The sequence below is a fragment of the Neophocaena asiaeorientalis genome, unplaced genomic scaffold (genome assembly GCF_003031525.2).
Source record: "Neophocaena asiaeorientalis asiaeorientalis breed wild unplaced genomic scaffold, Neophocaena_asiaeorientalis_V1.1 scaffold117, whole genome shotgun sequence".
Lineage (NCBI taxonomy): Eukaryota > Metazoa > Chordata > Mammalia > Artiodactyla > Phocoenidae > Neophocaena > Neophocaena asiaeorientalis.
Genome location: NW_020173951.1, coordinates 506968 through 532980, shown reverse-complemented (window position 1 = coordinate 532980; position 26013 = coordinate 506968). Strand labels below are relative to the sequence as shown.

Sequence of the window (26013 nt, the reverse complement as noted above, 5' to 3'; positions counted from 1 at the left end):
GGGACAGCTGCTCCTTCCAGCCACAAGGTATTCTCAAGTGACTGAGAACCTAGTTTAAGTATCTGAGGATCAACTCTCGTGATGTTGCAGTCCTACAGGGGAAGGGGAACCCACTACAACCATTAAATACTGCTCTTCCAGAGGTGCACACTAGAAAGACTGATTGTCTTGTGCTCTTGATGCTGAAAACTCGGCTTCTTGTGTACCAGTGCCAAATCGAATCTCGGAGACAGTGTTCTGAGTGAAGTAGAAGAGAATAGCTTTATTGCTTTGCCAGGCAAAGGGGGACAAAGCAGGCTCCTGCCCCAAAAAACTGTGTGTCCTGACCTGGGAGGATATGATGAGTTTATAGCAATGGTTCAAGGGTGAGGTTGCTGATAAGATTAGGGTGTGCCTCCTTTCATCTGGTCTCAGGTAATCTGCTTAATGAGCTTCTCTGGTTCCTTTAATGTAGTCTCAGGTGGTCTTTCTCTGGTATGAAGAATGCTGACATTTTAAAGAGCTTAAAGACATTGTTATGTGTATCCCTTGAGGGGGAACCAGGACCCTGCCCCAAGGCTGCACAATTGTTTCTTGGCTGCTCCTCCCTCCTCTCTGCATCCCCTCCCTTCCTGGATTAGTAACTGTTTGAATCTGCCCTCTGGAACTCAGGGAGAGTCATGGAGGCTGGAGTTAAGAAACAGGGTACAGGAAGGCTTCTGTGCCCAGGAGCCCCACAGTGTCCTACTCAGTTTCACTCTGAACACTCTCAGAGGCTTTACTGGGGGAGGGAGAAACCGAGACATGTAGAAGAGTAGAACTAATCCAAGAGTAACTCTTCAGGGAGCGAGAGAGAAGCAGCACACATCCCATCCACCTTTCTATCCTCAGAAAGTTGTTCAGAGCATATCTCATATCTGAATTAGACTACCAAATTCATAATGGGAAACTGTGCCTTAAAGGCCAAACAGCTCCTAGAAAGACTGCCACCTATGGGGATGCCAGCTGGGTTTACCCTATGCTTGCAAGTGCTTACTTAATTGAGAATTAAAGGATATCCTGCCCTGAAACAGCCAAGATGGGGCTCTTTTTTGGCTTTCCAAAACTGATTTTTGCATGCACAGTTAAAGAAAGCCAGCAGAAGCTAAGTTCTTACCCTGTCAGTCAGTCTCCTGGAACACTGCCTACAGGGTCTACTGGAAACAAGAGTGGTAAGAGTTTTTCCCGTTTCTAAAATTAGATTAGCATTAGCATGAGAAAATATCTGTAGGGCTAGCTCCTCAGTTCCTTTGAATTAGAAAGACTTGTAAATTTGAAGTTTTAGAGAGCTCTCATCTTAAATTATTTTATCTATTTTAATTGGTATGCAGAAGCCCCAGAAGGCTTCAAAATGCCAAAACAGCTTCATTGAAAGATTTGTTGTAGAAAGCTAATGAAATATTAATGTTATAACAAGTACCTAAAATAAACAAAAAAAATCCTTTAAAGACTGATGATCCCTGGTTGGGAACTAAGATCCCGCATGCTGTGCAGCATGGCCAAAAAAAAAAAAAAAAAGACTGACATAACTACTGCTCTCCTCTAACCTCCCTTCAAGTACTCATTCTAGTAATCCTCTGTCTGAATTGCCTTCCACTCTGAAGACACTATTAAGTGGTTACCATTAGAAATGGAATCACCCGAGGCTATAAGTAAGCCAGTTCAGATCAGAGGCCAACTGAGGGCCACAGTTAAAGAATTTCTTAAACCCAGGGAGGATCCTCAAAAGTTTCTGTAAATGGATTACCAAGATGCAAGGCCACTGGTTGGACTAAACTGACCAGAGCTGATATTCAGAGCCTGATAGGAATTTTTTTTTGGCATTCTCCTCTAAGCTCAGTGAGGGAAAGAACATTCCAACATAGGTGGATGGGTAGGTCTTGATATCATTGCTGTGGCAATCCAATTCTTTGAGTAATTAAAAACAGGTGTCTGGGCTTCCCTGGTGGCGCAGGGTTGAGTCCGCCTGCTGATGCAGGGGACACGGGTTCGTGCCCCGGTCCGGGAAGATCCCACATGCTGCAGAGCGGCTGGGCCCGTGAGCCGTGGCCGCTGAGCCTGCGCGTCTGGAGCCTGTGCTCCACAATGGGAGAGGCCACAACAGTGAGAGGCCCGCATAAAAAACAAAAAACAGGTGTCTTTTTTTTTTTTTAATTACAAATCCAGTCTTTACAGAACCAGAGGTGTGGCTCCACAATTTAAAGCCCACCAGTCCTTTTACCACTCCCAAAACTTCCCTTTGATTTTTGGCTAAAACACCACTGGTTTTTAATCTGTGCTTTCCGGATACAAGGAAACCTTTCCCCTCGAGCTAATTATGACTTACAGCAATTTGGTAAATTACACCTTTGTAAGTAGAATTGAAACATTTATCTTTTCTCTCTATCCAACCACTCCCTCCAGAAATTGGAAACTCTTAGGTTCCCAGCACCTTTATCAGGTAAATAAGGAAGGCCACCTCCTGATAGGTACAGGAATCTCAAGGTATTTTGGGGATCTCAAAAAGAGAGAACTTCACCCAGATCTATAGATATTGCAGGCAGAATCTGTGGCAAGCCTTTGGTGTAATTTATCTGGCCTTGAGAGGTCTTTTAAAGGTTTAATCTAAGATTCCTTATGAAAAGTTCCAACACAGCCAATTTATGAGTCTATGTGGTCAATTACAGACTTATTTCGCAAACAAATTAATATGGCTATATTTGGTAGAAATAAGGGTAATTTTAGAGAAAAAGATTATGCTTCAGTGGATATTAAATTCTAGTTTTGCTAAATGAGGCTTTTTTTTTATATTTACCACCTAAGACTCACTTCTTAGATGGCTCCTTGTTGTTATGCTTTATTACTGTAAAGTTTAATTGAATTATTAAAACAATACTCTAGTTTGTTTCTAAAGCTGATCACAATAATCTATTTTTGGATGAAGATCAGATTCACCATGACCTGCAACCAGGAGATTACGCACACTGGAAAAGACATAAGATAAAAGACTCTGTACAGCCATGTGGGACAGGGCCATATCAGGCTTCCTCTCCTGAATGAACTGTAACTCTTGTCTCTGACACCCGACTTTGACTAACTAGGACCAGCACTACCAGACCAGAACAAGACAATGACATCTGAAGTAGACAGCTGACACAAGATGACCCAGGCCTGCACACTATTACTTTGACAATTGCTCACACTTTTGCTTATGAATCCAATGTATTTCTTCCCTGGGCTCAATCATTTGCAAGTTTCAAAAAAATCAATCCAAACAAACCATAGGTTTGTGGACCTAAGTCCAGTATTCCTAGTTTCCTTGGAGGATTTCTCCTCTCCAAGGCTCTAACTGGATGGCCCTTATTTTATTTTAGAAGAAACTCTAGTATTGTGCAAGCTACCCATTACCTTCAATATCACTAAGTGGGACCCTCTTACCTGGCCAATTAATGACACCTGTTCTGAACGTGCTAAACACTCCTTTTCACTAGATGAAAAGATATTGGGTAGCTCCTAATGGGACCTAATGGACTCATGGAACAAGTTTATGGCCTTGGCTGTCTCCAGGATGGTTATAAAGATGTGCAACTGGTTTCCCTTGGGCTAAAGGTCACCTATGGGTAGCCTTGGAAACAGCCACTGCCAATTTGCCTTTAATGCTAGTGTGCTGGGTTTCTATCACTTTTCCAATAGTATGACCATTTGGCCGAGATATTTGTTAACTCATAACACATATGAAGAGTCAAATTTCCACTCTGAATACTCCTCTCCCCAGTTTAGAAAAAATACTAGGAAAATGTTATGATTTAGGAGGATCTTGGCTTAAACGTTTACTACTGACACTGTTACTCCTATTGTCAATCCTATATAGCTCTCTATAAATTAATGAACACGCACAACGCACCTGCAAGGTAGAATTGGCATAAGTCCTATTGGACAACTGGAATTGACCATTAGTCCTTGACAGACATCTCACTAGTACCACTCTGTAAAACAAGCTATTAAGACCCAACACCAAAGGGCATGATGGACCCAGGGCACATAAGCAACCACCCTGGCATAAGGCAACCAAATATTTGATCACCTAATGCTATCAAAAGATTAAAGATCAAAAGGGGGAAGTGATGAGATAAAATTTATATTTTATAGAAGATAAGAAAAATTTAAACATAAAATTCTTCTCTACCCTTTTGGGCCTCCTCCCTCCCTTTGGTGTGTTGTACATCGCATTAACCAGAGCTCCTTAAGAGATAACCTCCTTCTTAATCTCGTAAGAGGCCACAATGACCCATGACTCATTACTCACTTTGTACATTTAGATCTGGATTGTGTAAACTGTCAAAAATATGTCACTTGACATATAATCCTTTGTCTCAAAAACTTATATATAACTATGCTTTGACCTCTAAAGGGCGGAACAGTCCTTAGAGCTTTCTTAAAGACTGTCTCCTGGATTATAATCCTCAGGTTGGCTCCAATAATATTAAGGTAGAGGAAAATTTCTTCTGGACAGCATGCATTTTCCTACTTCTCAGGTAGGTATTATCTTCCTAATTTATAAACAAATCTTAGAAAAATTAAAATACCTTACCTACACCTACATAAAGAATCAGCAGCAAAGGTGGGAATGTGAACCCAGATAAGCCATCTTCCAAATTTATGCTTTTAATACCACATTCTGAGAGGCAATACAAAATTGAGTCTTATTTTCCCAATAAGAATCTGGACAAGGCAGAACTCAGTGGTAGAAAGAACAATGGCCTGAGATTCAGAAACCCAGACTCTAGTCTAAGAACTGCCACCTTTATTATTGATTAGTTTACCTCTCCAGATCTAAGTTTTCCCACTAATAAAATGCCAGGGTTGAACTACATCACTGAGATGCTGCTGCCCTTCCTATATTGTGAAGGCAAACTTTTAATGCAAATACAGTATGGCAACCTAAACAGAGAGAAGGGAATTCACTTTTACCAGGAACTGAGTAAAAGATACAGTACACATATTATGCCAACACCAAACTTGACTAGAAAGGTATTGTCACCACAGGTGAGCAAACAGAGGCTCAAAGAAGTGAGGCAAATTTGTCTATACTCACACTGGCAGTATGTGACAGAGCTAGGGTCTGAATCAAGGCCTATTTAGTAGGCTCTTTCCTCGACTTTACATTGCCTCCTGAATTGAATCTTATCTAGAATTTTCATCATCTTTCTACCCCTCAAAAGCCAGACTATCCCTGTGCCCACTTCTATGGAATAAGGATTAAGTCTTACAGAGAGAAACCAACACCTTTCCCTTTTTTTAATGAAATAATTAAGGGCAGGAATGAGCTAACTGGTTTATAAAGAAGGGACTGTCAAGTGCCATTTTTCAAGATACTATGTACCTCAGCACTCAAATGCCCTATAATTCAGTGAGTGCCCAAAAATGTACCCAGCACCAGATATAGAGTATGAAAAACCCCACTTTCATTTTTATAACCCTCACCGAGTTATCTCACTAACTGCCTACCCACTAACTGCCTCCATCTAAACAACGAAGCATAATATTCTGACCCTTTAGCCAACTCTTATTCTGAGTACTAGTCGCAGATCTCCTAACTCTAACATGAATTGGAGGCCAACCCGTAGAACACCCATACATAATTGTAGGCCAATTAGCATCCATCTTATATTTTCTCTTAATCCCTAGTGTTAATACCAGTAACTAGTCTTATTGAAAATAAACTCCTAAAATGAAGAGTCTTTGTAGTATAACAAAATACCCCGGCCTTGTAAACCGGAAAAGGAGAAACTCACACCTCCCTAAGACTCAAGGAAGAAGCATTAAACCTCACCACCAGCACCCAAAGCTGAAATTCTACATAAACTATTCCTTGAAAAGGTTTATTGTAGAATAACCACCAGGCTACAGTACTATGTCAGTATTGAAAATTATTTATTTTATAATACTTTTGTTGTGTAAATCATATACACATGCATGTCCACATATCAATAATAGCGTCTTCCTGTAAATGTATACATATACATACTATGTATTACTGTGCATTCATTTATTTTCCCCACGAGCAGTTAAAGGTCATATTAAATTTTATTAATTTTACATATTACATAATATTATTGATCATACATAGGACATGTCATTAACGGTGATCTTTATAAGACATCTGGTTCTTACTTCAGGACCATTTTAACTTAAAATCGCCCACTCGTTCCCCTTAAATAAGACATCTCGATGGGTTAATGACTAATCAGCCCATGCTCACACATAACTGAGACTCCATACATTTGGTATTTTTTATTTTTGCCGGGGGGGGCCTGCACAGACTCAGCTATGACCTTAAAAGGTCTCGTCACAGTCAAGCAAATTGTAGCTGGACTTGTATGTATTTGTTATTTGACTAGCACAACCAACATGTGCAATTAAATTAATGGTTACAGGACACAGTACTCCATTATTCCCCCCGGGCTCAAAAAACTGTATCTCATAGTGGATCAAACCCCCCTTACCCCCTACAAAACTAACCATCTGCTTAGATATTCACCACCCCCCTAGACAGCTTCGTCCCTAGATCTACGAACAATTTTTTTCATAAATCAATACTAAATTTGATACAAGCCCCGTAATGAAATTATACGAACATCTTTTACACCCCATGGGTTAATGTAGCTTAAATTTTTTCATAAAGCAAGACACTGAAAATGTCTAGATGGGCTTCGCCAGCCCCATCAACATAAAGGTTTGGTCCCAGCCTTTCTATTAATTCTTAACAGACTTACACATGCAAGCATCCACATCCCGGTGAGAATGCCTTCCAAATCACAAAGATCAAAAGGAACGGGTATCAAGCACACTACACTAGCAGCTCACAACACCTTGCTTAGCCACACCCCCACAGGACACAGCAGTGATAAAAATTAAGCCATGAACGAAAGTTTGACTAAGTCATGTTAACTAGGGTTGGTAAACTTCGTGCCAGCCACCGTGGTCATACGACTGACCCAAATTAATAGAGACACGGCGTAAAGAGTGTTAAGGAATCATACAAAATAAAGTCAAATCCTAATTAAGCTGTAAAAAGCCATAATTAAAACTAAGCTAAACCACGAAAGTGACTTTAGTATAATCTGAGTACACGACAACTAAGACCCAAACTGGGATTAGATACCCCACTATGCTTAGTCGTAAACCTAAATAGTCACAAAACAAGACTATTCGCCAGAGTACTACTGGCAACAGCCTAAAACTCAAAGGACTTGGCAGTGCTTCATATCCCTCTAGAGGAGCCTGTTCTGTAACCGATAAACCCCGATTAACCTCACCAACCCTTGCTACTTCAGTCTATATACCGCCATCTTCAGCAAACCCTAAAAGGGAGAGAAAGTAAGCATAACTACCATAAATAAAAACGTTAGGTCAAGGTGTAACCTATGGGATGGGAAAAAATGGACTACATTTTCTATATTAAGAACACCCCTTATATCCACACGAAAGTTTTTATGAAATCTAAAAACTTAAGGAGGATTTAGTAGTAAATTAAGAGCAGAGTGCTTAATTGAATAAGGCCATGAAGCAGGCACACACCGCCCGTCACCCTCCTCAAGTATCACAGCAAAGCCCCAGCTCACTAACCCATGCTAAGCAACTATACGAGAGGAGACAAGTTGTAACAAGGTAAGCATACTGGAAAGTGTGCTTGGACAAAACAAGATATAGCTTAAACAAAGCATCTAGTTTACATCTAGAAGATTCCACAATCCGTGTATATCTTGAACCATACCTAGCCCATAGCCCCTCCCACCGCTACTACCATAAACTAATCAAATAAAACATTCACCATACATCTAAAGTATAGTAGATAGAAATCTAATCACCAATGGCGCTATAGAGAAAGTACCGTAAGGGAAAGATGAACGAAATATTAAAATTAAAAAAAAGCAAAGCTTACCCTGGCTACGGAATTGTAAGACTCTTTCTGGGTTAGCACAGGTATGAAAAGCAGTCTACTTCTTTTCATTCCTTTCATAAATAATACATCTCAATGCAACTGAGCATCTTCACCCACTAAATGTTACTAGTATTAGTGTTATTTACTCTCTAATAGTGATATGACAACTGTATTTTAATCCAAAATATAGGTACCAAATGAAAGAAAAAAATTAAATTACACTGGTTTCATTACTTCAAGAATTATGAAGTACTTCCATCAAATCATCTTATTTAATAATCATGACAATGCTTTGTGTTGGCATGTCAGGCAGTGTGCCTTGACTTTTAGGGGAACTAGCTCATTTGTTCTCCATAACAATTCATTAAATCTACATAAGACCTACGAGGTGAGCAAGAATTCCCTTATATCACAGATGGAGCAATTAAAACAGTGGGAGCGGGCTTCCCAGGTGGCGCAGTGGTTGAGAGTCCGCCTGCCGATTCAGGGGACAGGGGTTCGTTCCCCGGTCCGGGAAGATCCCACATGCCACGGAGCGGCTGGGCCCGTGAGCCATGGCCGCTGAGCCTGCGCATCCAGAGCCTGTGCTCCGTATCGACACAGGCCACAACAGTGAGACGCCCGCGTACAGCAAAAAAAAAAAAACAAAAAACAAACAAAAAAAACAGTGGGAGCCAGTAATGAAAAAATGGTTAGCTGACTCTAGAGCTGCAAACTCTTAGAAACTATGCTTTGATGCCTTGGAGAGAAAGATTATTCCCATTTTAGAGATAGGGAAAATGAATTTTGGTTTCTTAGGCAGCGTCAAGTGAGTGTTAAATTCAGCACTCAGATTCTGAGTTAACGTTCTGACTTAATCCAGTGCATTTCCCATTTCACTACAATGTCTCTTTAACATTAAAACCTTACATTTGTGTACAACTTTCCATCTTAGAAAAACACAGCATTAAAATTTAACAACCCTGTGAAGGATGTACCATTCGTAACTTACAGACGATGTAAGGAGTGATCACAACAGGTTGGTAAATTAGACACGGTAAGTTTAGATAACGGTAATGTAAACCATGTCTTGAGATCTTATTCAGTCAAATTTAAAACTCTAAAAGTAAAAAAGCAAGCGTCTTCTATGTTTAAGAGGCAAGGATCAATTTCAATCCTAGTAGGTTGTCTTTGATCATCTCAGCATATCTCCAATATATCCTGGAGCAGTTTGTTTTCATCTGTATTACAGTTTCTGTATTTTCTCTCACTTCTAAGTATCTGAGTTCCTTGTTTGTAGGGACGAGAGACTCAGCCTACCTGGCATGTAGTAGCCACTCAACAAATGATGGAAAACCATCCTGAAAAAACCTAACATTACTGTTAGCCCTCGGTGATGTACAGGGGTCGATTTACATCACCCCAAGCAGGACCGTCCTAACCATACGCCCCTCTTTGGTATCCCATTTAAATGCAGCCCCAATGAATGAAATAAAACTGCAGGCGCCACGGTAAACCAGAGCACGGTAAGAAAACAAGCACTAGGGAGAACCGAGGACCAAGCGGGGCCCGACCCGGCTCGCGCCGAGTAGACGCGGTCGAGGATGCCAGGCGGGCCGCTCCCTGGTCCAAGGTCTGGAGAAATGACGCGTCTCTCCTCACCGGCGACGGCAGCAGAGGGTGGTCCCGGCACCGCCCGCGCCCCCTGGCCGGCCAAAGCGCGTCACTCACCCAGAACACAGGCTCCGTGGGGCCGCCCCCAGGGCCGCCGAGTTTCGATTCCCCAGCGTTTGGAAACGGACCAAAAACAAACCGGGTCGCTAGGGGTCACCGCGGGCTTCCTGTTTCCTCAAAGACAGCGCCGCTTCCCCGGCAAAGGCAGCCGCTCCGGGAACGCCGCGGAGGGACTCCCATTTCTCCCGCCTCGGTGGCGCCAGGGCCGGCGCGGCCGGCCAGTCGGCTACAGCCCGGGAGGGTCTGGAAGGAGAGCCGAGCCAAGGCCGAGGGCCGAGCCACCGCCGGAGAAGGCCGGTTACCCGGCCCCGTCAGCGCCCGCCCTAGCCCCGCGCCGCACAGGGGGAGCGCAGCGACAGGGCTGGCCAGGAGGGCGTCCGACGCACGACCGGAAACGGGGCCTCCAGTAATCCACGGCTCGGAGCCTGGGCCGCGCAAGCAAACCGGAAGTCAGGCCGGAGGAAGATGGGAGGGCGTTCGCCAAGCCAGTGCTGGGGCTGGGTGGGGGAAAAGTGCGCAGAAAAGGAGGGCGCAGCGTACTACGCGCCCCGTGAGCCTCCGCCGCCGGGTGGGCGGGGCCGGGGCGTGCTACGTGTCGTGAGCTTACGCAGCAGGGTGGGCGGGGCCGCGGCGTACTACGTGTATAGTGAGCTCCCGCGATTGGACGGGCGCGGCCCCGGCGACGCGGGAGGCGGAGGCGGTGCCGCAGTGTGGTAAGACGTTATCCGCCTTGGCGGAGGTTGAGTCGCTGGCTTCCTACAGCGCCGTCTTTTTCCCTCAGCGTCCGCTTGGGGGTCCCCGAACGTTGTAGCGCGTGTTGGCTCCGCATAGTAGCGCTCTTGTAGGTTTCTAGTTCTCGCCTCGCCGTGGCCGGGAACTGGGGACCCGTGACGATTCGCGCCTGCGGGGGAGCTGTTAACCCGACTAGTTTCGGGGCGTTGCTCCGGGTCCCCTAGTTATTCGGCACACAGCTCTTGTTAACATTGTGGAAGCTGTTGACTTCGGAGGGTGTACCCGGCTGCGCCAGGTAGAGGATGGACAGGCCTGAGCTGTGGGGTCACGAGTAGTTGAGTTGGGGGCCGTCCTTTGAGGTCGCAGGCAGACGGAACCCCTCCAGCTGTAGGCCTATTTTTGATTAAACGAATAAAGGAGAAAATGTTTAATTATAGGGCATTTATCCTTACTGACTGCCAGTTAGCAACAGTGATACTCCTCCCCAGCCCTTTCGACTAAGGACTTAAATATCGTTGGAGTCAGTGTTCTGTTGGAAGATGTTTCTGCATCAATTTTTTAACAAAATTAATTTATTTTATTTATTTATTTTTGGCTACGTTGGGTCTTCGTTGTTGCATCCGGGCTTTCTCTAGTTGCGGCGAGCGGGGGCAACTCTTCGTTGCGGTGCGCGGGCTTCTCATTTCCGTGGCTTCTCTTGTTGCGGAGCACGGGCTCTAGGTGCGTGGCTTCAGTAGTTGTGGCACTCAGGCTCAGTAGCTGTGGCTCTTGGGCTCTAGAGTGCAGGCGCAGTAGTTGTGGTGCCCAGGCTTAGTTGCTCCGCGGCATATGGGATCTTCCCAGAGCAGGGCTTGAGCCCGTGTCCCCTGCATTGGCAGGTGGATTCTTAACCACCGTGCCACCAGCGAAGCCCCGCATCGCAGTTCTAATTCATCAACCAACAGTCAGCTCATCAAGGATGGATTCGGCTCTAGGGTTTACTTTAAAATATTTTTGTGTTGTTGTTAAGCCTCTCGTTTTGCTTTAGATTTAAGTGAAAATTCACAGCTGTTATGAGCAAAGAGCACAACTTAAAGTTGACATGACATTTAAAAAAATACTTTAAAATCTGTATTAATGTAATCATTTAGAAAGATCCATTCACTTCAGTTTATCAGGCTGGGACGTAAGAGCAGTGTTTTTAATATTTTGGACAAGAATCCTTTTTCGATTGGCTCGGTAATGCGCTTTACAGAATAAAAGCAAACCACCAAGAGGTATATTTTGCCTAGTTTTTGAAGAATGCTAACAAAATCGGTTGAGGCACCCCAAAATCATCAAAAGTAAAATGATAATCTGGTTTCTGATTTGTAGATCTAGAAATGTTGAATCTTTACTCACAATTTAGAATAATTTGAGACTTGTTGAAAAAGAAGGAAAATTCATTTTTATCTTATCTCTCTGACTAAATAAGATGACTTAGTATTTTACTATATGTGATCAGTCTGTTTTCGTTTTAATAATACACACTTCCCTATTATAATAATGAAAAAAAGTGGGTCTTATTAACAATACTATTTGCTTATTCAGAATGCATAAGCCTATCAATTTAGTCAAGTAAAACATCCTAATTTTTTTTGCCAGGGAATGGGGGCGGGGAGAGTCATACCCACGGTAGGTTATGACAAAATGTAATACAGATATTTGTTAAATTGAGCTGAAATGGTCACTTTCTATCCACTTATGCATCCGCTTTAATTAAGTTTAGCAAATAAATTATTAAAGAAAATTTGCCACACTTATGCTTTGTTATAAGCAGAAGTTGAAGTTTTATTACAATCTTGCTGTAAGGAAAAAGACCTCTGATAAGTCAAATAAAAGATACAGTCTTGGTAGGGACATTTTATGGGAAAAGAAAATGGTTAGATAATTATCATTAAAGTAGATAACAGAAAGAAAGGAATTTGGGGGACATTAGACTCTTAACTAATAGTCAATTGCTTAGGTGAGTGGATGGTTTTCCAGAGCAAATCTTAATTCTATTAAAGTTTATTGGAAGGTTGCTTAGGCTTTTTTTTCAGGAATGTTCATTTCACCGCAAGAGAGGAGTTGTGAATTACAGTCATCCAAAAAAACATCTGTACCGGCCAGGTTTGGGACAATTTTTAAAAAACCATTATTACATCTTCTATAACTACAAATGAAGTCTGAAATTTTCAAAACGATTCAGGTCTTTATAAACATATACTTGACACAAGGCACTTTTTAAAAGGTCCTGTTTTACAGGTTGTAGTAAACAAAAAAATAGCTAACACAGGATATTCTCCCCCACCTTGTCCCACCTTCTCCCATCCTCTCACCAAGGTCCTGATATTTCCCATCAGGAGCTGCTCCTGAAGGATAGAGTGAGGACTGGCTTCAGTGAGATTCCCTTTACCCTGGGGTAGGTTGGATTTCAAAGCAATATCTGAACAAAGAATATAGGCCCTGGCACAACTCTTGACTGTGGCTCAGCCTCCTTCTGTTTTTAGGCAACTGTGCATCATTAGAGCTCCTTCAAATCTTATTTTTTGTTTAATTAGGCACTATGTTAAAACAATGAAAAAAAGTGCTGTTGTGTTTTGTTTTTTTAGTGGGAGCTATATATTTCTAAGCTGTGACGAATATTTACTGTTAGAGGAAAGAGAATACATCTTTTGAGGAAAATTTGTAAAGCAAATTTTGGGTTAGTGATTTAAATTTTATATTAGTTTAATTTGATTAAATCATACCATCCTAGAGATCATGTTTTCTGTGTCTCTACCCTGTGTTTTGTGAGTACTGTGTATGTGTGGCTCTGCAGTGTCAGCAGGACAGAATTAAGATGTCAAAACCTTTAAGTTGAAATAGCAATGTCACTTTTCATATTAAAATCAGCTTCAATGTCATTTCATCCATTAATGTCTTAAAAGCATTCTTCCTCTCTTCTCCCCCACCTATCACATGTCCAGGTTAAAAGCCTTAGGGTAAGGGAATGGTTTCAGTGGCAGAGATACAAAACAGATTCAAAAATACTACCAATAATGAAAAATCTGGTATCTGAGCCTACATAGTCTGTTTTCCTTCTTTCCTCCCATACCTCGTTGCTCATACTGCTACCCCCCAACCAAAACACATACACACAACACACACAGAATGTCGTGAATTGCAGAATCAAAGTTCATGATTTCTGTTACACTGTGTATCTGAATCTGTGAATATGCCTGAAGCATCAGGCAAACTGGGCGTCATGGATCCCTAACCCTTAACCTTGGAAAGTACATGAAGGCTTTCCAGGGGGTTATGTAAATGATAGTTTAAGGGTATTAATTTTCACGCTGTTTACTTGCATGTTTCTTTCCTAAAATCAATCTGCCTCAGAGTCTGCCTAAACCCTGGGCAGCTTTCCCCTTTCCTCTTTTGTGATTGTCCCTCTCCCACTCTACAATTAAAGCAATACCTTTAATCTGACCTAAGTCTTGTTAGAAAGTAAGTGATTCTAATAACTGGGTAGCTAATTGTTTCACAAGAGTAGTAATTTCCAGTGGCTTTTGAAAATGCTTCAGAAGAACTCAATTGAGTTGTCAGCTGATCATTAAAAATAATTTTATGACATACCCCATGTGATTTTTGATACATAATTTAGTAGTTCAGAAGAATAATTATTGATATAACCAGAATTCCTTCTGCTCCCAAATATTTGGAATGGAAGAACACAAAATGTAAGAATAGGATCAGCTTGAACCCTGTTTCTTCCTAACAACAAATAATATTCATTCTGATACACAACCTAAATGGGGGGAGAAGAATGCTGTATGAGATGCATTTCCAATAAAACTGACTTAGAGTATTTTATAATGATCATAATTTATATTGAGTTTCTCATTTGATCAGTAGTGCTCTAGTAAATTAATGATAACACAATACTGATGACAATTTTTTAAATTTATGTTCTCAGGAATTTTAAAATATACTCTTTTGTGTAGAGAAATATGATCAATTTAAAGTATTTTCAAGCACTAAATTATGTTGCGATAAGCTTGTGTGGGGGAAGTGAGATAATATGAATTCAAGGAGAAAAGGAATAATATCAGTTTCCTAACTGTGGAAGGAGATCTTGTTCATGTGCTTTTCAAATGGATGGGTTGATAGTAGATATCAAATTACTATGGCATTTACATTCCATTTATAAAAGGGATATATCCTACTGTCTCTAGCAGCTAGCCTTATCCTGGACAGGCAATCTGTGCTTCATAATAACTTTGTGACTTGAAATGTTTGCAGTCAGTAGGAATTAGCTTCTGACAGCTTTCATTTTTAAAAAAATAAACATGAATGTCATAACTGTATGCATAGAAACTAAATGCAGTGACTTTCTTTTGGAAACATATGTAGGTGAAGAAAAATTTAATAGTCTTAGAAAGCCTTTGATGTAAGGAGTAGGGAGAAGAAATACGAGAAGAGCTAACAGAAGACCAGCAGCAGAGACCCTAGGATGGTGTTGGAAGATTGTACAGAGAAGGAAAAAAGATCCAGTACGGGGAATTCTACACTTCTTACTAAATGAAGTAAGAGCAACCCTTCTCTGAGGCTTGATACTTACACTCTTACTATCTGAGATATGAATTAATTAGTTTATTCAATACTTAACAAATATTCATTCAGAACGTACCATGTGTCATTGTTTTAGGCACTGAGATGAAACGGGCAAAATAGCTTTTTAATGTATAAAGAAGTAAAATCTATCACAGAGAAGTCAGTCACATAGACAAGACCTATGTGAAATTTAACATGATGAGAAATTACTTCCCATTAATTTTTTTTCATGACAGTTTCTATATATGCCTATGAAGAAAATAAACTTTTTCCCCTATTTAAAATGGGAAGAGAGGAAGAAATAATTTTATTTTGTGACTGTCACATATACACTATAAAAACCAAGAAGATAAAGTCAGCTTTTCAGAGGAAAGACATTTTTATAAAGCTACCAAATAAACAACAATGAAAGGATGACATTAAACTTCAGTAAGATGTATAGAAAGAAATTAAATTAGATTTTTCAAGTAGACTATGTAGCAAAAGAGAGGGAAAATTTCCAAACCCATTTCACAGCTCACATTATATAAAAGTGAAATCATTGACTTTGTAACAGTTGTAAAATTACAGACATAATTTCCAACTGTAGGTTTTTCAGTTGTCTGTGAATAGTCAGTTGATTCTTAAAATTCCAAAAACAAAAAGATGTGTGTTTTTTTAATTCACTTATATTTTGTTAATCATTTTCTCTTGACAGTCATTTTATATCATTCCCTTTTGGCTTTAATAACCCCCTCCCTCTCATCCCATAGCCAGTCTGTTCACCTGATTTTGTAGATTTTACCATTTAGCTAATCTTTTGGATCTTTTTCATAGTCTCTACTATGCCACAGTTTCCTATCCATCTATTATAAGTTTCCTTTAATTAGTTCTAACTTTTTGTTTTTTAGTTTCCAAGTCATTCTTTATATGGATAGCTAAATGGTCTTTTAAAAATGTAAATCTTACCATTATGTTTCTCCTCTTAAACTCCTGGAATGACTCCTTAGCTTATTTTAAAAGTCTGTTCTTAGTCTAGCCTAGCCTATTTTACCTCCAGCTTCTAGAAACACTGCCAGCTCAGACATTGAAATTGGATATCTTTACTCCTTTATAAGTTTTCATTCAGTTAACCCTGATTATGATTTTAGAATATTTACTTTCTTAGATTATCATTTGACATCTTTTCTAAATTTAAAAATTCTCAGAGAATTGGGGAACTCCAGAAAAATTTTCAATATTAGTGTGAGAATTACGGCTCTACTTCTTACTTGTCCTAAAATGATATCACATTTAAAAGAGGATCCTATATCTTCAGATAATGGATATCAGCTTCAGAACATATGAAGCAAAACTAGGCAGAACTAGGAGACATGCCCACAATACTGGAAGATTTTAACAGGTTTCCCTCACTAACTCATAGAATAAAAAAAAATACATTAAGGAAATAGATGATTGAATAAAATTATTAGCATCACACTCATTAGGATGGCTATTATCAGAAATAAAACCAAAATTGAAAATATTCATCTTAAAATTAATATGGAATCTCAAGGGAACTCAAATAGCCAAAACAATCTTGAGAAAGAAGAACAAAGCTGGAGGCTTCCCATTTGCTGACCTCAAACATATTACAAAGCTGCAGAATCAAAACATTGTACTGGTGTAAAGACATACATATAGACCAATGGAATAGAATGGAGAGCACAAAAAGATCCTGACATACATGATTTTCAAGATGTGCCAAGACCATCCCATGGGGAAATGTGGTTGGAAAAACTGAATATTGGTATGCAAAACAATGAAGTTTGACCCTTACCTCACACTGGAAAAATTAAATCAAAATGGATCAAAGACCTAAATGTAACAACTAAAACTATGACACACTTAGAAGAAAAATAGGGGGAGGGCTTCATGACATTAGATTTGACAATTTCTTGGATGTGACACCAAAAGCATAGGCAACAAAAGAAAAAATAGGTAACTAAAGCTCTCTAAATCAATCACTAATAAAATGTTAAAAAATCATTATCAGGGCTTCCCTGGTGGCACAGTGGTTGAGAGTCCGCCTGCCGATGCAGGGGACACAGGTTTGTGCCCCGGTCTGGGAAGATCCCACATGCCGCGGAGCGGCTGGGCCTGTGAGCCATGGCCACTGGGCCTGTGCGTCTGGAGCCTGTGCTCCGCACGGGAGAGGCCACAACAGTGAGAGGCCCGCGTATGGTATCTGCAGTATTAGTGGAAGAAATTTTACCTTTAAGCAAATCAGCTGTGTGATTTACTTGACAATATAGCTTAGATAAAGGTCAATTGAGAATGGGCACATGTAGGGAGAAATAACTAAGCTGCTCTGAAATTAATACTCTCCTTGTTCAACCTACTGATATAATTCTAATCTTTTTATAACAGTATTGCATTTGGTAGCCAGCCTGAAGAACTTAATTATTCTTGTTCGATCTGTTGTTTTATTCTCACAAGTCTTAATATACTGAATAATAGAAAATACTAGGATTCTTGCAGCCATCCAATATAGACATAAAGCATATAAACTGATTACTAAGGTTTAAAGTTGGCATTTAGCACAATTTATCAGATTTCTACTTATTTGTTAACTTTTTCCTGGAAACAATTTAAAGCTGCAAAAGATACCATCCTTTAAATATGCCAGTAAGCTGTTTCTTTCCATTCTATCAATACTTTGATTTCTTATTTTGGATGAAATCCATCAGTTATACTCATTATTAAAACAAAAAAAGGAAAGAAAATATTAAGCATCTTGGAGCATTTATTGAGCTAGAAGCCACCCAGCAGTGTCTGCATAAAGTAGTCCCTGAATGATAAAGATAAATTACAACTTTGCACAGATAATAGGCTCTTAAATTCCTGTTGAATTGTTAAATAAAATCTAAAGTTGACATACAGGCACAAATTGGTTAATTAGGTATGAATGAACAGCAAATTTTAAATTTACATTATAGAGAAGATTAAGGATAAATGCATTTTAAGTTTAGAAGCAAACTACCTAATCATTTGTTAAGTTGAGCACTTGAGAAAAATCATGAAGGAAAGACTAAATAGAGTGCTCTCATTCTGCATTGGTTTCTGCATATTTTAATTTTCTTATCTAACTATAAATATAGCTCATTTAAAAGCAGTCTAGAAAGGAAGTCAAACACTTATATGTATTTAGTGTAGCAGCACTGAAATGGGTTTTTTCATATGCTTTTTCATTTCATCATTAAAACCATCCTATGAATTATAATATTATTACCATCAACATGAACAGATGATAAAATGATAGATTATTTAACTGATTTGCCTTAATTTTAAAATCTCATAGGAAATGAAGCCAAAATTTAAATCCAGAGCTACGATTGATAGTCAACTGATACACAAACAGCCATACTAGTTTTTAAATAATTTAAATATTTTAAATAATTTGAATATTGGTACTATCTAGGACAGCTTTAACGCTGAAGTTCATATTATTTTCATTATTTCATAATATAAATATTCACTCAGTATTCTTTTAAGTGCTAGGGATGCAGTGGTTAACAAGATAGACTGACCTGCCAGTGGATTTTCCTTGTCTTGTAGAGGACCTCATTAAATAAACTACAATACAGTGTGTTGAGCGGCATGGAGAGGGGGTAGAGATTGCTGGGGGCACACGGTAGGGGCATTGACTCTTACTCAGTAATTTTTCAGATTGGCTTAGACATCACCTCTTCTCAGTAGCCTGACACACCCTCTACCTGGAAGTCTCAGGTGTGCCCCATACACTTCCAAATCATTCTGCATTGGTCTCATAATAGCACTTAATGTTACTTGAGGAGAGGAATTTTGTCTTTCCTTTAGCATTATCTGGCTCATAGCAAACCCTCAAGAAGTATTTTAGAACAAAGAAAATAGAATTGAGGTCTGAAGCAGCAGCAAGCAAGTGAGAGAACAGTTTTACATAAGCTTTTAGGTATTGAGGTGGGAAATGACAGAGATAATCCTTGTAATGTAGGAGGAAAGTTTATCTTTTCAGACTGAGGAGAATGGTCTGGGATTTAAAAAGGTTTAGAATAATCACTGAAGAATTGCAAGAGGAAAAAGAGAATACATAAAAAGGATAGCCTTAAAGATGTGCTGAGGCCTCATCTGAGGTTGAAGTCTCTGAATTTGTAGTGGTACCAATAGGCGTGACTACATAATATCATCCAAGAATCAGCAACTCAGATTCAAGACTTCGACGACCAAGGGTGTATTCCTTTGTTTTTAAATTAAATTAAATTAATTTTTTATATAGCAGGTTCTTATTAGTTATCTGTTTTATACATATTAGCATATATATGTCAATCCCAATCTCTCAGTTCACCCCCCCCATCACCAACCCCCTGCTTTCCCACCTTGGTGTCCATATGTTTGTTCCCTACACCTATGTCTCTATTTCTGCCTTGCATACCGGTTCATCTGTACCATTTTTCTAAATTCCACATAGATGTGTTAATATACGATATTTGCTTTAATCGTTCTGACTTACTTCACTCTGTATGACAGTCTCTAGGTCCATCCATGTCTCTACAAATGTCCCAATTTGGTTCCTTTTTTTGGCTGAGTAATATTCCATTCTATATATGTACCACATCTTATTTATCCATTCATCTGTCAATGGACATTTAGGTTGCTTCCATGACCTGGTTATTGTAAATAGTGCTGCAATGAATTGGGGTGCATGTGTGTTTTTTTTTTCTCTTTGTTATCTTTACTTTTTTAAAATATCTTTTTTGGAGTATAATTACTTTACAATGTTGTGTTAGTTTCTGCTGTATAACAAACTGAATCAGCTATACATATACATATATCCCCATATCCCCTCCCTCTTGTGTCTCCCTCCCTCCTCCCTATCCCACCCCTCCAGGTGGTCACAAAGCACCAAGCTGATCTCCCTGTGCTATGCAGCTGCTTCCCACTAGCTATCTATTTTACATTTGGTAGTGTATATATGTCAGAGCTACTCTTTCATTTTGTCCCAGCTTACCTTTCCCCCTCCACATGTCCTCAAGTCCATTCTCTATGCCTGCATCTTTATTCCTGCCATACCCCTGGGTTCATCAGAAAAAAGTTTTGTTTTTTTTTTTTTTTTAGATTCCATATATGTGTGTTAGCATACAGTATTTGTTTTTCTCTTTCTGACTTACTTCACTCAGTATGACAAACTCTAGGTCCATCCACCTCACTACAAATAACTCAGTTTTGTTTCTTTTTATGGCTGAGTAATATTCAATTGTATATATGTGCCAAATCTTCTTTTCCGTTCATCTGCCGATGGACACTTAGGTTGCTTCCATGTCCTGGCTATTATAAACAGTGCTGCAATGAACATTGTGGTACTTGACTCCTTTTGAATTATGGTTTTCTCAGGGAATATGCCCAGTAGTGGGATTGCTGGGTTGTATGGTAGTTCTATTTTTAGTTTTTTAAGGAGCCTCCATACTGTTCTCCACAGTGGCTGTATCAATTTACATTCCCACCAATAGTGCAGGAGGGTTCCCTTTTCTCCACATCCTCTCCAGCATTTATTGTTTGTAGATTTTTTGGTGATGGCCATTCTGACTGGTGTGAGGTAATACCTCATTGTGGTTTTGGTTTGCATTTCTCTGATGATTAGTGATGTTGAACATACTTTCATGTGTTTGTTGGCAATCTGTATATCTTCTTTGGAGAAATGTCTCTTTAGGTCTTCTGCCCATTTTTGGATTGGGTTGTTTGTTTTTTTGATATTGAGCTGCATGAGCTGCTTGAATATTTTGACGATTAATCCTTTGTCAGTTGCTTCATTTGCAAATATTTTCTCCCATTCTGAGGGTTGTCATTTCGTCTTGTTTATGGTTTCCTTGCTGTGCAAAAGCTTTTAAGTTTCATTCGGTTCCATTTGTTTATTTTTGTTTTTATTTCCATTTCTCTAGGACGTGGGTCAAAAAGGATATTTCTGTGATTTATGTCAAAGAGTGTTCCTTGTATGTTTTCCTCTAAGAGGTTGATAGTGTCCGGCCTTACATTTAGGTTTTCTATCCATTTAGAGTTTATTTTTATGCATGGTGTTAGGGAGTGTTCTAATTTCATTCTTTTACATGTAGCTGTCCAGTTTTCCCAGCACCACTTACTGAATAGGCTGTCTCTTCTCCATTGTATATTCTTGCCTCCTTTATCAAAGATAAGATGACCGTATATGTGTGGGTTTTTCTCTGAGCTTTCTGTCCTGTTCCATTGATCTCTATTTCTGTTCTTGTGCCACTTTGGCCTGTAGTTTTCTTTTTTTGTGACATCTTTGTCTGCTTTTGGTATTAAGGTATGGTGCCCTTGTAGAATAAAATTAAGAGTGTTCCTCCCTCTGCCATATTTTGGAAGAGTTTGAGAAGTATATGTGTTAGCTCTTCTCTAAATGTTTGATAGAATTCACCTGGGAAGCCTTTGGTCCTGGGCTTTTGTTTGTTGGAAGATTTTTAATCACAGTTTCAATTTCAGTGCTTGGAATTGGTCTCTTTATATTTTCTATTTTTGCATGATTCAGTCTTGGAAGATTGTGCTTTTCTAAGAATTTGTCCCTTTCTTCCAGGTTGTCCATTTTATTGGAATATAGTTTCTTGTAGTAATCCCTCATGAATCTTTGTGTTTCTGCAGTGTCAGTTGTTACTTCTCCTTTTTCATTTCTAATTCTGTTGATTTGACTCTTCTCCCTTTTTTTCTTGATGAGTCTGGCTAGTGGTTTATCCATTTTGTATATCTTCTCAAAGAACCAGCTTTTATTTTTAGTTTTATTGACTTTGCTATTGTTTCCTTCATTTCTTTTTCATTTATTTCTTATCTGATCTTTATGATGTCTTTCCTTCTGCTAACTTTGGGGTTTTTTTGTTCCTCTCTCTAATTGCTTTAGGTGTAAGGTTAGGTTGTTTATTTGAGATTTCTTTTGTTTCCTGAGGTAGAATTTTATTACTATAAACTTCCCTCTTAGAACTGCTTTTGCTGCATCCCATAGGTTTTGGGTCATTGTGTTTTCACTGTCATTTGTTTCTATGTATTTTTGATTTCCTCTTTGATTTCTTCAGTGATCTCTTGATTATTTAGTAGCATATTATTTAGCCTCCATGTGTTTGTATATTTTACATTTTTCTCTGTAATTGATATCTAGTCATATAGCGCTGAGGTCAGAAAAGAAACTTGATACAATTTAAATTTTTAAAATTTACCAAGGGTTGATTTGTGACTCAAGATATGATCTATCCTGAAGAATGTTCCTTGAGCACTTGAGAAAAAAGATTATTCTGTTGTTTTTGGATGGAATGCACTATAAACATCAATTAAATCCATCTTGTTTAATGTATCATTTAAACTTCTATTTTCTTACTTATTTTCATTTTGGATGATCTGTCCATTGGTGAAGGTGGGGTGTTAAAGTTCCCTACTATTATTGTGTTATTGTCGATTTCCCTTTTTATGGCTATTAGCGTTTGCCTTATGTATTGAGATGCTCCTATGTTGGGTGCATAAATATTTACAATTGTTATATCTTCTTCTTGGATTGATCCCTTGATCATTATTTAGTGTCCTTCTTTGTCTCTTGTAATAGTCTTTATTTTAAAGTCTGTTTTTTCTGATATGAGAATTGCTACTCCAGCTTTCTTTTGATTTCCATTTGCATAGAATATCTTTTTCCATCCCCTCACTTTCAGTCTATATTTGTCCCTAGGTCTGAAGTGGGTCTCTTGTAGACAGCATATATATTGGTCTTGTTTTTATATCCATTTAGCCAGTATTTGTTGGAGCATTTAATCCATTTATGTTTAAGATAATTATCAATGTGTCTGTTCCTATTACCATTTTCTTAATTGTTTTGGGTTTGTTTTTGTAGGTCTTTTCCTTCTCTTGTGTTTCCTGCCTAGAGAAGTTCCTTTAGCATTTGTTGTAAAGCTGGTTTGGTGGTGCTGAATTCTCTCAACTTTTGCTTGTCTGTAAAGGTTTTAATTTCTCCATCGAATCTGAATGAGATCCTTGCTGGGTAGAGTAATCTTGGTTGTAGGTTTTTCCCTTTCATCTCTTTAAATATATCCTTCCACTCCTTTCTGGCTTGCAGAGTTTCTGCTGAGAGATCAGCTGTCAACCTTATGGGGATTCCCTTGTATGTTATTTGTTGTTTTTTCCTTGCTGCTTTTAATATTTTTTGTTTATATTTAATTTTTGATAGTTTGATTAATATGTGTCTTGGTGTGTTTCTCCTTGGATTTATCCTGTATGGGACTCTCTGGACTTCCTGGACTTCCTTTTCCATGTTAGGGAAGTTTTCAACTATACTCTCCTCAAATATTTTCTCAGACCCTTTCTTTTTCTCTTCTTCTTCTGGGACTCTTAATTTGAATGTTGATGCGTTTAATGTCCCAGAAGTCTCTGAGACTGTCTTCAATTCTTTTCATTTTTTTCTTTATTCTGCTCTGTGGCAGTTATTTCCACTATTTTATTTTCCAGGTCACTTATCCGTTCTTCTGCCTCAGTTATTCTGCTATTGTTTTCTTTTAGAGAATTTTTAATTTCATTTATTGTGTTCATCATTGTTTGTTTGCTCTTTAGTTCTTTGAGGTCCTTGTTAAATGTTTCTTGTATTTTCTCTATTTGCAAGATTTTGTATCATCTTTACTATCATTACTCTGAATTCTTTTACCAGTAGACTGCCTATTTCCTCTTCATTTGTTTGGTCTGGTGGGTTTTTACCTTGCTCCTTCATCTGCTGCATATTTCTCTGTCCTCCCATTTTGCTTAACTTACTGTGTTTGGGGTCTACTTTTTGCAGCCTGCAGGTTCGTTGTTCCCTTTGTTTTTGGTGTCTGCCCACAGTGGGTACGGTTGGTTCAGTGGGTTGTGTAGGCTTCCTGGCGAAGGGGACTGGTGCCTGTGTTCTAGTAGGTGGGGCTGGATCCTGTCTTTCTGGTGGACAGGGCTGCGTCCAGTGGTGTGTTCCGGGATGTCTGTGAATTTAGTATGATTTTAGGTAGCCTCTCTGCTAATGGGTAGAGTTGTGTTCCTGTGTTGCTAGTTGTTTGGCATGGGGTGTACAGCACTGGAGCTTGCTGGTCCTTGTGTGGAACTGGGTCTTAGCGTTGAGATGGAGATCTCTGGCAGAGCTCTCATTGATTGATATTACATGGGGCTGGGAGGTCTCTGGTGGTCCAATATTCTGAACTAGGCTCTCCCACCTCAGAGGCTCAGGCGCAACAGCAGGCTGGAGCACCGGGACCCTGTCAGTCACACAGCTCAGAAGAAAAGGGAGAAAAAAAATTTTTTAATTAAAAAATATTAAAAAAATATAGAGCAACCCAACTGATAAATTCACCAGTGACAACAAGCAGTAGAAACTATACTAAGATAAACATAAAAATCAGAAACAAATCAGTTGCAGACAGCAAACCCCACATTTACCATTGCTCCCCAAATCCACCACCTCAATTTTGGGTTGATTCGTTGTCTATTCTGGTATTCCACAGATGCAGGGTAATTCACGTTTATTGTGGGGATTTAATCCGCTGCTCCTGAGGCTGCACAGAGAAATTTCCCTTTCTCTTCTTTGTTCGCACAGCTCCTGGGGTACAGCTTTGGTTTTGGCCGTGCCTCTGCATATAGGTTGCCCTCAGGCTTCTTTTCCTGCCTGGACAGGACAGGGTTAAAGCAGCAGCTGATTAGGGGCTCTGGGTCACTCCTGCCAGGGCAAAGGGAGGGATACGGTAGTTACAATTGGAATGCCGGGCGAGTCTGTGGTGGCAGAGGCTGGCGTTGACGTTGCAACAGCCTGAGGTACCCCGTGTGTTCTCCCAGGGAAGTTGTCCCTGGATCACAGGATCCTGACTGTGGCGTGTTGTACAGGCCCCCAGGGTGGGGCCTGTGGATAGTGACCTGTGCTTGCACACAGGATTCTTGGTGGCTGCAGCAGCAGCATTAGTGTTTCATGCCTGTCTCTGGGGTCTGAGCTGATAGCTACGGCTCACTCCCATCTCTGGAGCTTGTTTAGGCAGTGCTCTGCCTTCTGTGGGCAGACAGGGAAGGAATACCCTCTCCTCTTGCACCCCGAAACAGTGATCTCTTGCCTTAGGCAGGTCCACAGTTTTTCCTGGACTCTCTCCCGGCCAGCTGTGGCACACTAGCCCCATTCAGGCTGTGTTCATGCAGCCCACCCCAGTCATCTCCCTGGGATCTCACCTCCTCCGCCATCTTGAAGGTCCCCCACATGTGTCTTTTTGAATTATGGTTTTCTCTGGGTATATGCCCAGTAGTAGGATTGCTGGGTCATATGGTAATTCTATTTTTAGTGTTTTAAGGAACCTCCATACTGATCTCCATAGCAGCTGTATCAATTTACATTCCCACCAACAGTGCAAGAGGGTTCCCTTTTCTCCACACCCTCTCCAGCATTTGTTGTTTTGTAGATTTTCTGATGATGCCCATTCTAACTGGTGTGAGGTGATACCTCACTGTAGTTTTAATTTGCATTTCTCTAATAATTATTGATATTGAGCAGCTTTTCATGTGCCTCTTGGCCATCTGTATGTCTTCTTTGGAGAAATGTCTATTTAGGTCTTCTGCCCATTTTTAGATTGGGTTTTTTGTTTTTTTAATATTGAGCTGCATGAGATGTTTATATATTTTGGAGATTAATCCTTAAGCCTGTATTCTCTAAGAATGCTTCTGGCCTCAACTAATTGGGAAGACAAATAGTGATTTAAAAGGTAAAGGTTTATTTCCTCACATATCCAGAAGAGCAGGTATATAGAGTGAGGGTAAGTAAAAACTGCAGCAACAACAACAAAAATAGCAGTTCCAGGATGTTTCTATGAGTTCTTTCCTGAATATCAACAATTGGAAATGGGTTTTCTGTTTGTCTGAAATCTTGTTTTGTACAATAAATGCTTTTTATATTAAAATTGATTGTTGAAATAAAAGTTTAGAAGGAAAATATCTCTCTGTTGTTTCCAAAACCTTTTTTTGTTTTACGCTGAATGTTACTGACACAAATGAATACTTGA

The 26013-nt window shown here is 39.6% G+C and overlaps 2 protein-coding genes across 3 annotated transcripts in view; one reads left to right on the top strand and one right to left on the bottom strand.

Annotated features, from left to right (window-relative positions):
• AZI2 (5-azacytidine induced 2) overlaps nt 1-10132 on the bottom strand; it is a 36537-nt gene extending 26405 nt beyond the window's left edge. The window contains exon 1 of the mRNA XM_024752862.1: nt 9653-10132. The gene's annotated coding sequence lies outside the window, so the exon portion shown is untranslated. The remainder of the gene's footprint in view (nt 1-9652) is intronic.
• Nucleotides 10133-10317: 185 nt separating this feature from the next.
• Nucleotides 10318-26013, top strand: part of ZCWPW2 (zinc finger CW-type and PWWP domain containing 2) — a 132596-nt gene continuing 116900 nt past the window's right edge. Inside the window, exon 1 of one of the 2 annotated variants that reach the window (XM_024752864.1) lies at nt 10318-10368. Coding sequence is in view for 1 of the 2 variants with exons in the window: in XM_024752863.1 (XP_024608631.1) it covers nt 14948-14952 (5 nt within the window). In the remaining variant the exon portion in view is untranslated. Of the gene's footprint in view, nt 10369-14858; nt 14953-26013 lie in introns of those variants that run through there. The other variant, XM_024752863.1, reaches the window with a different exon arrangement.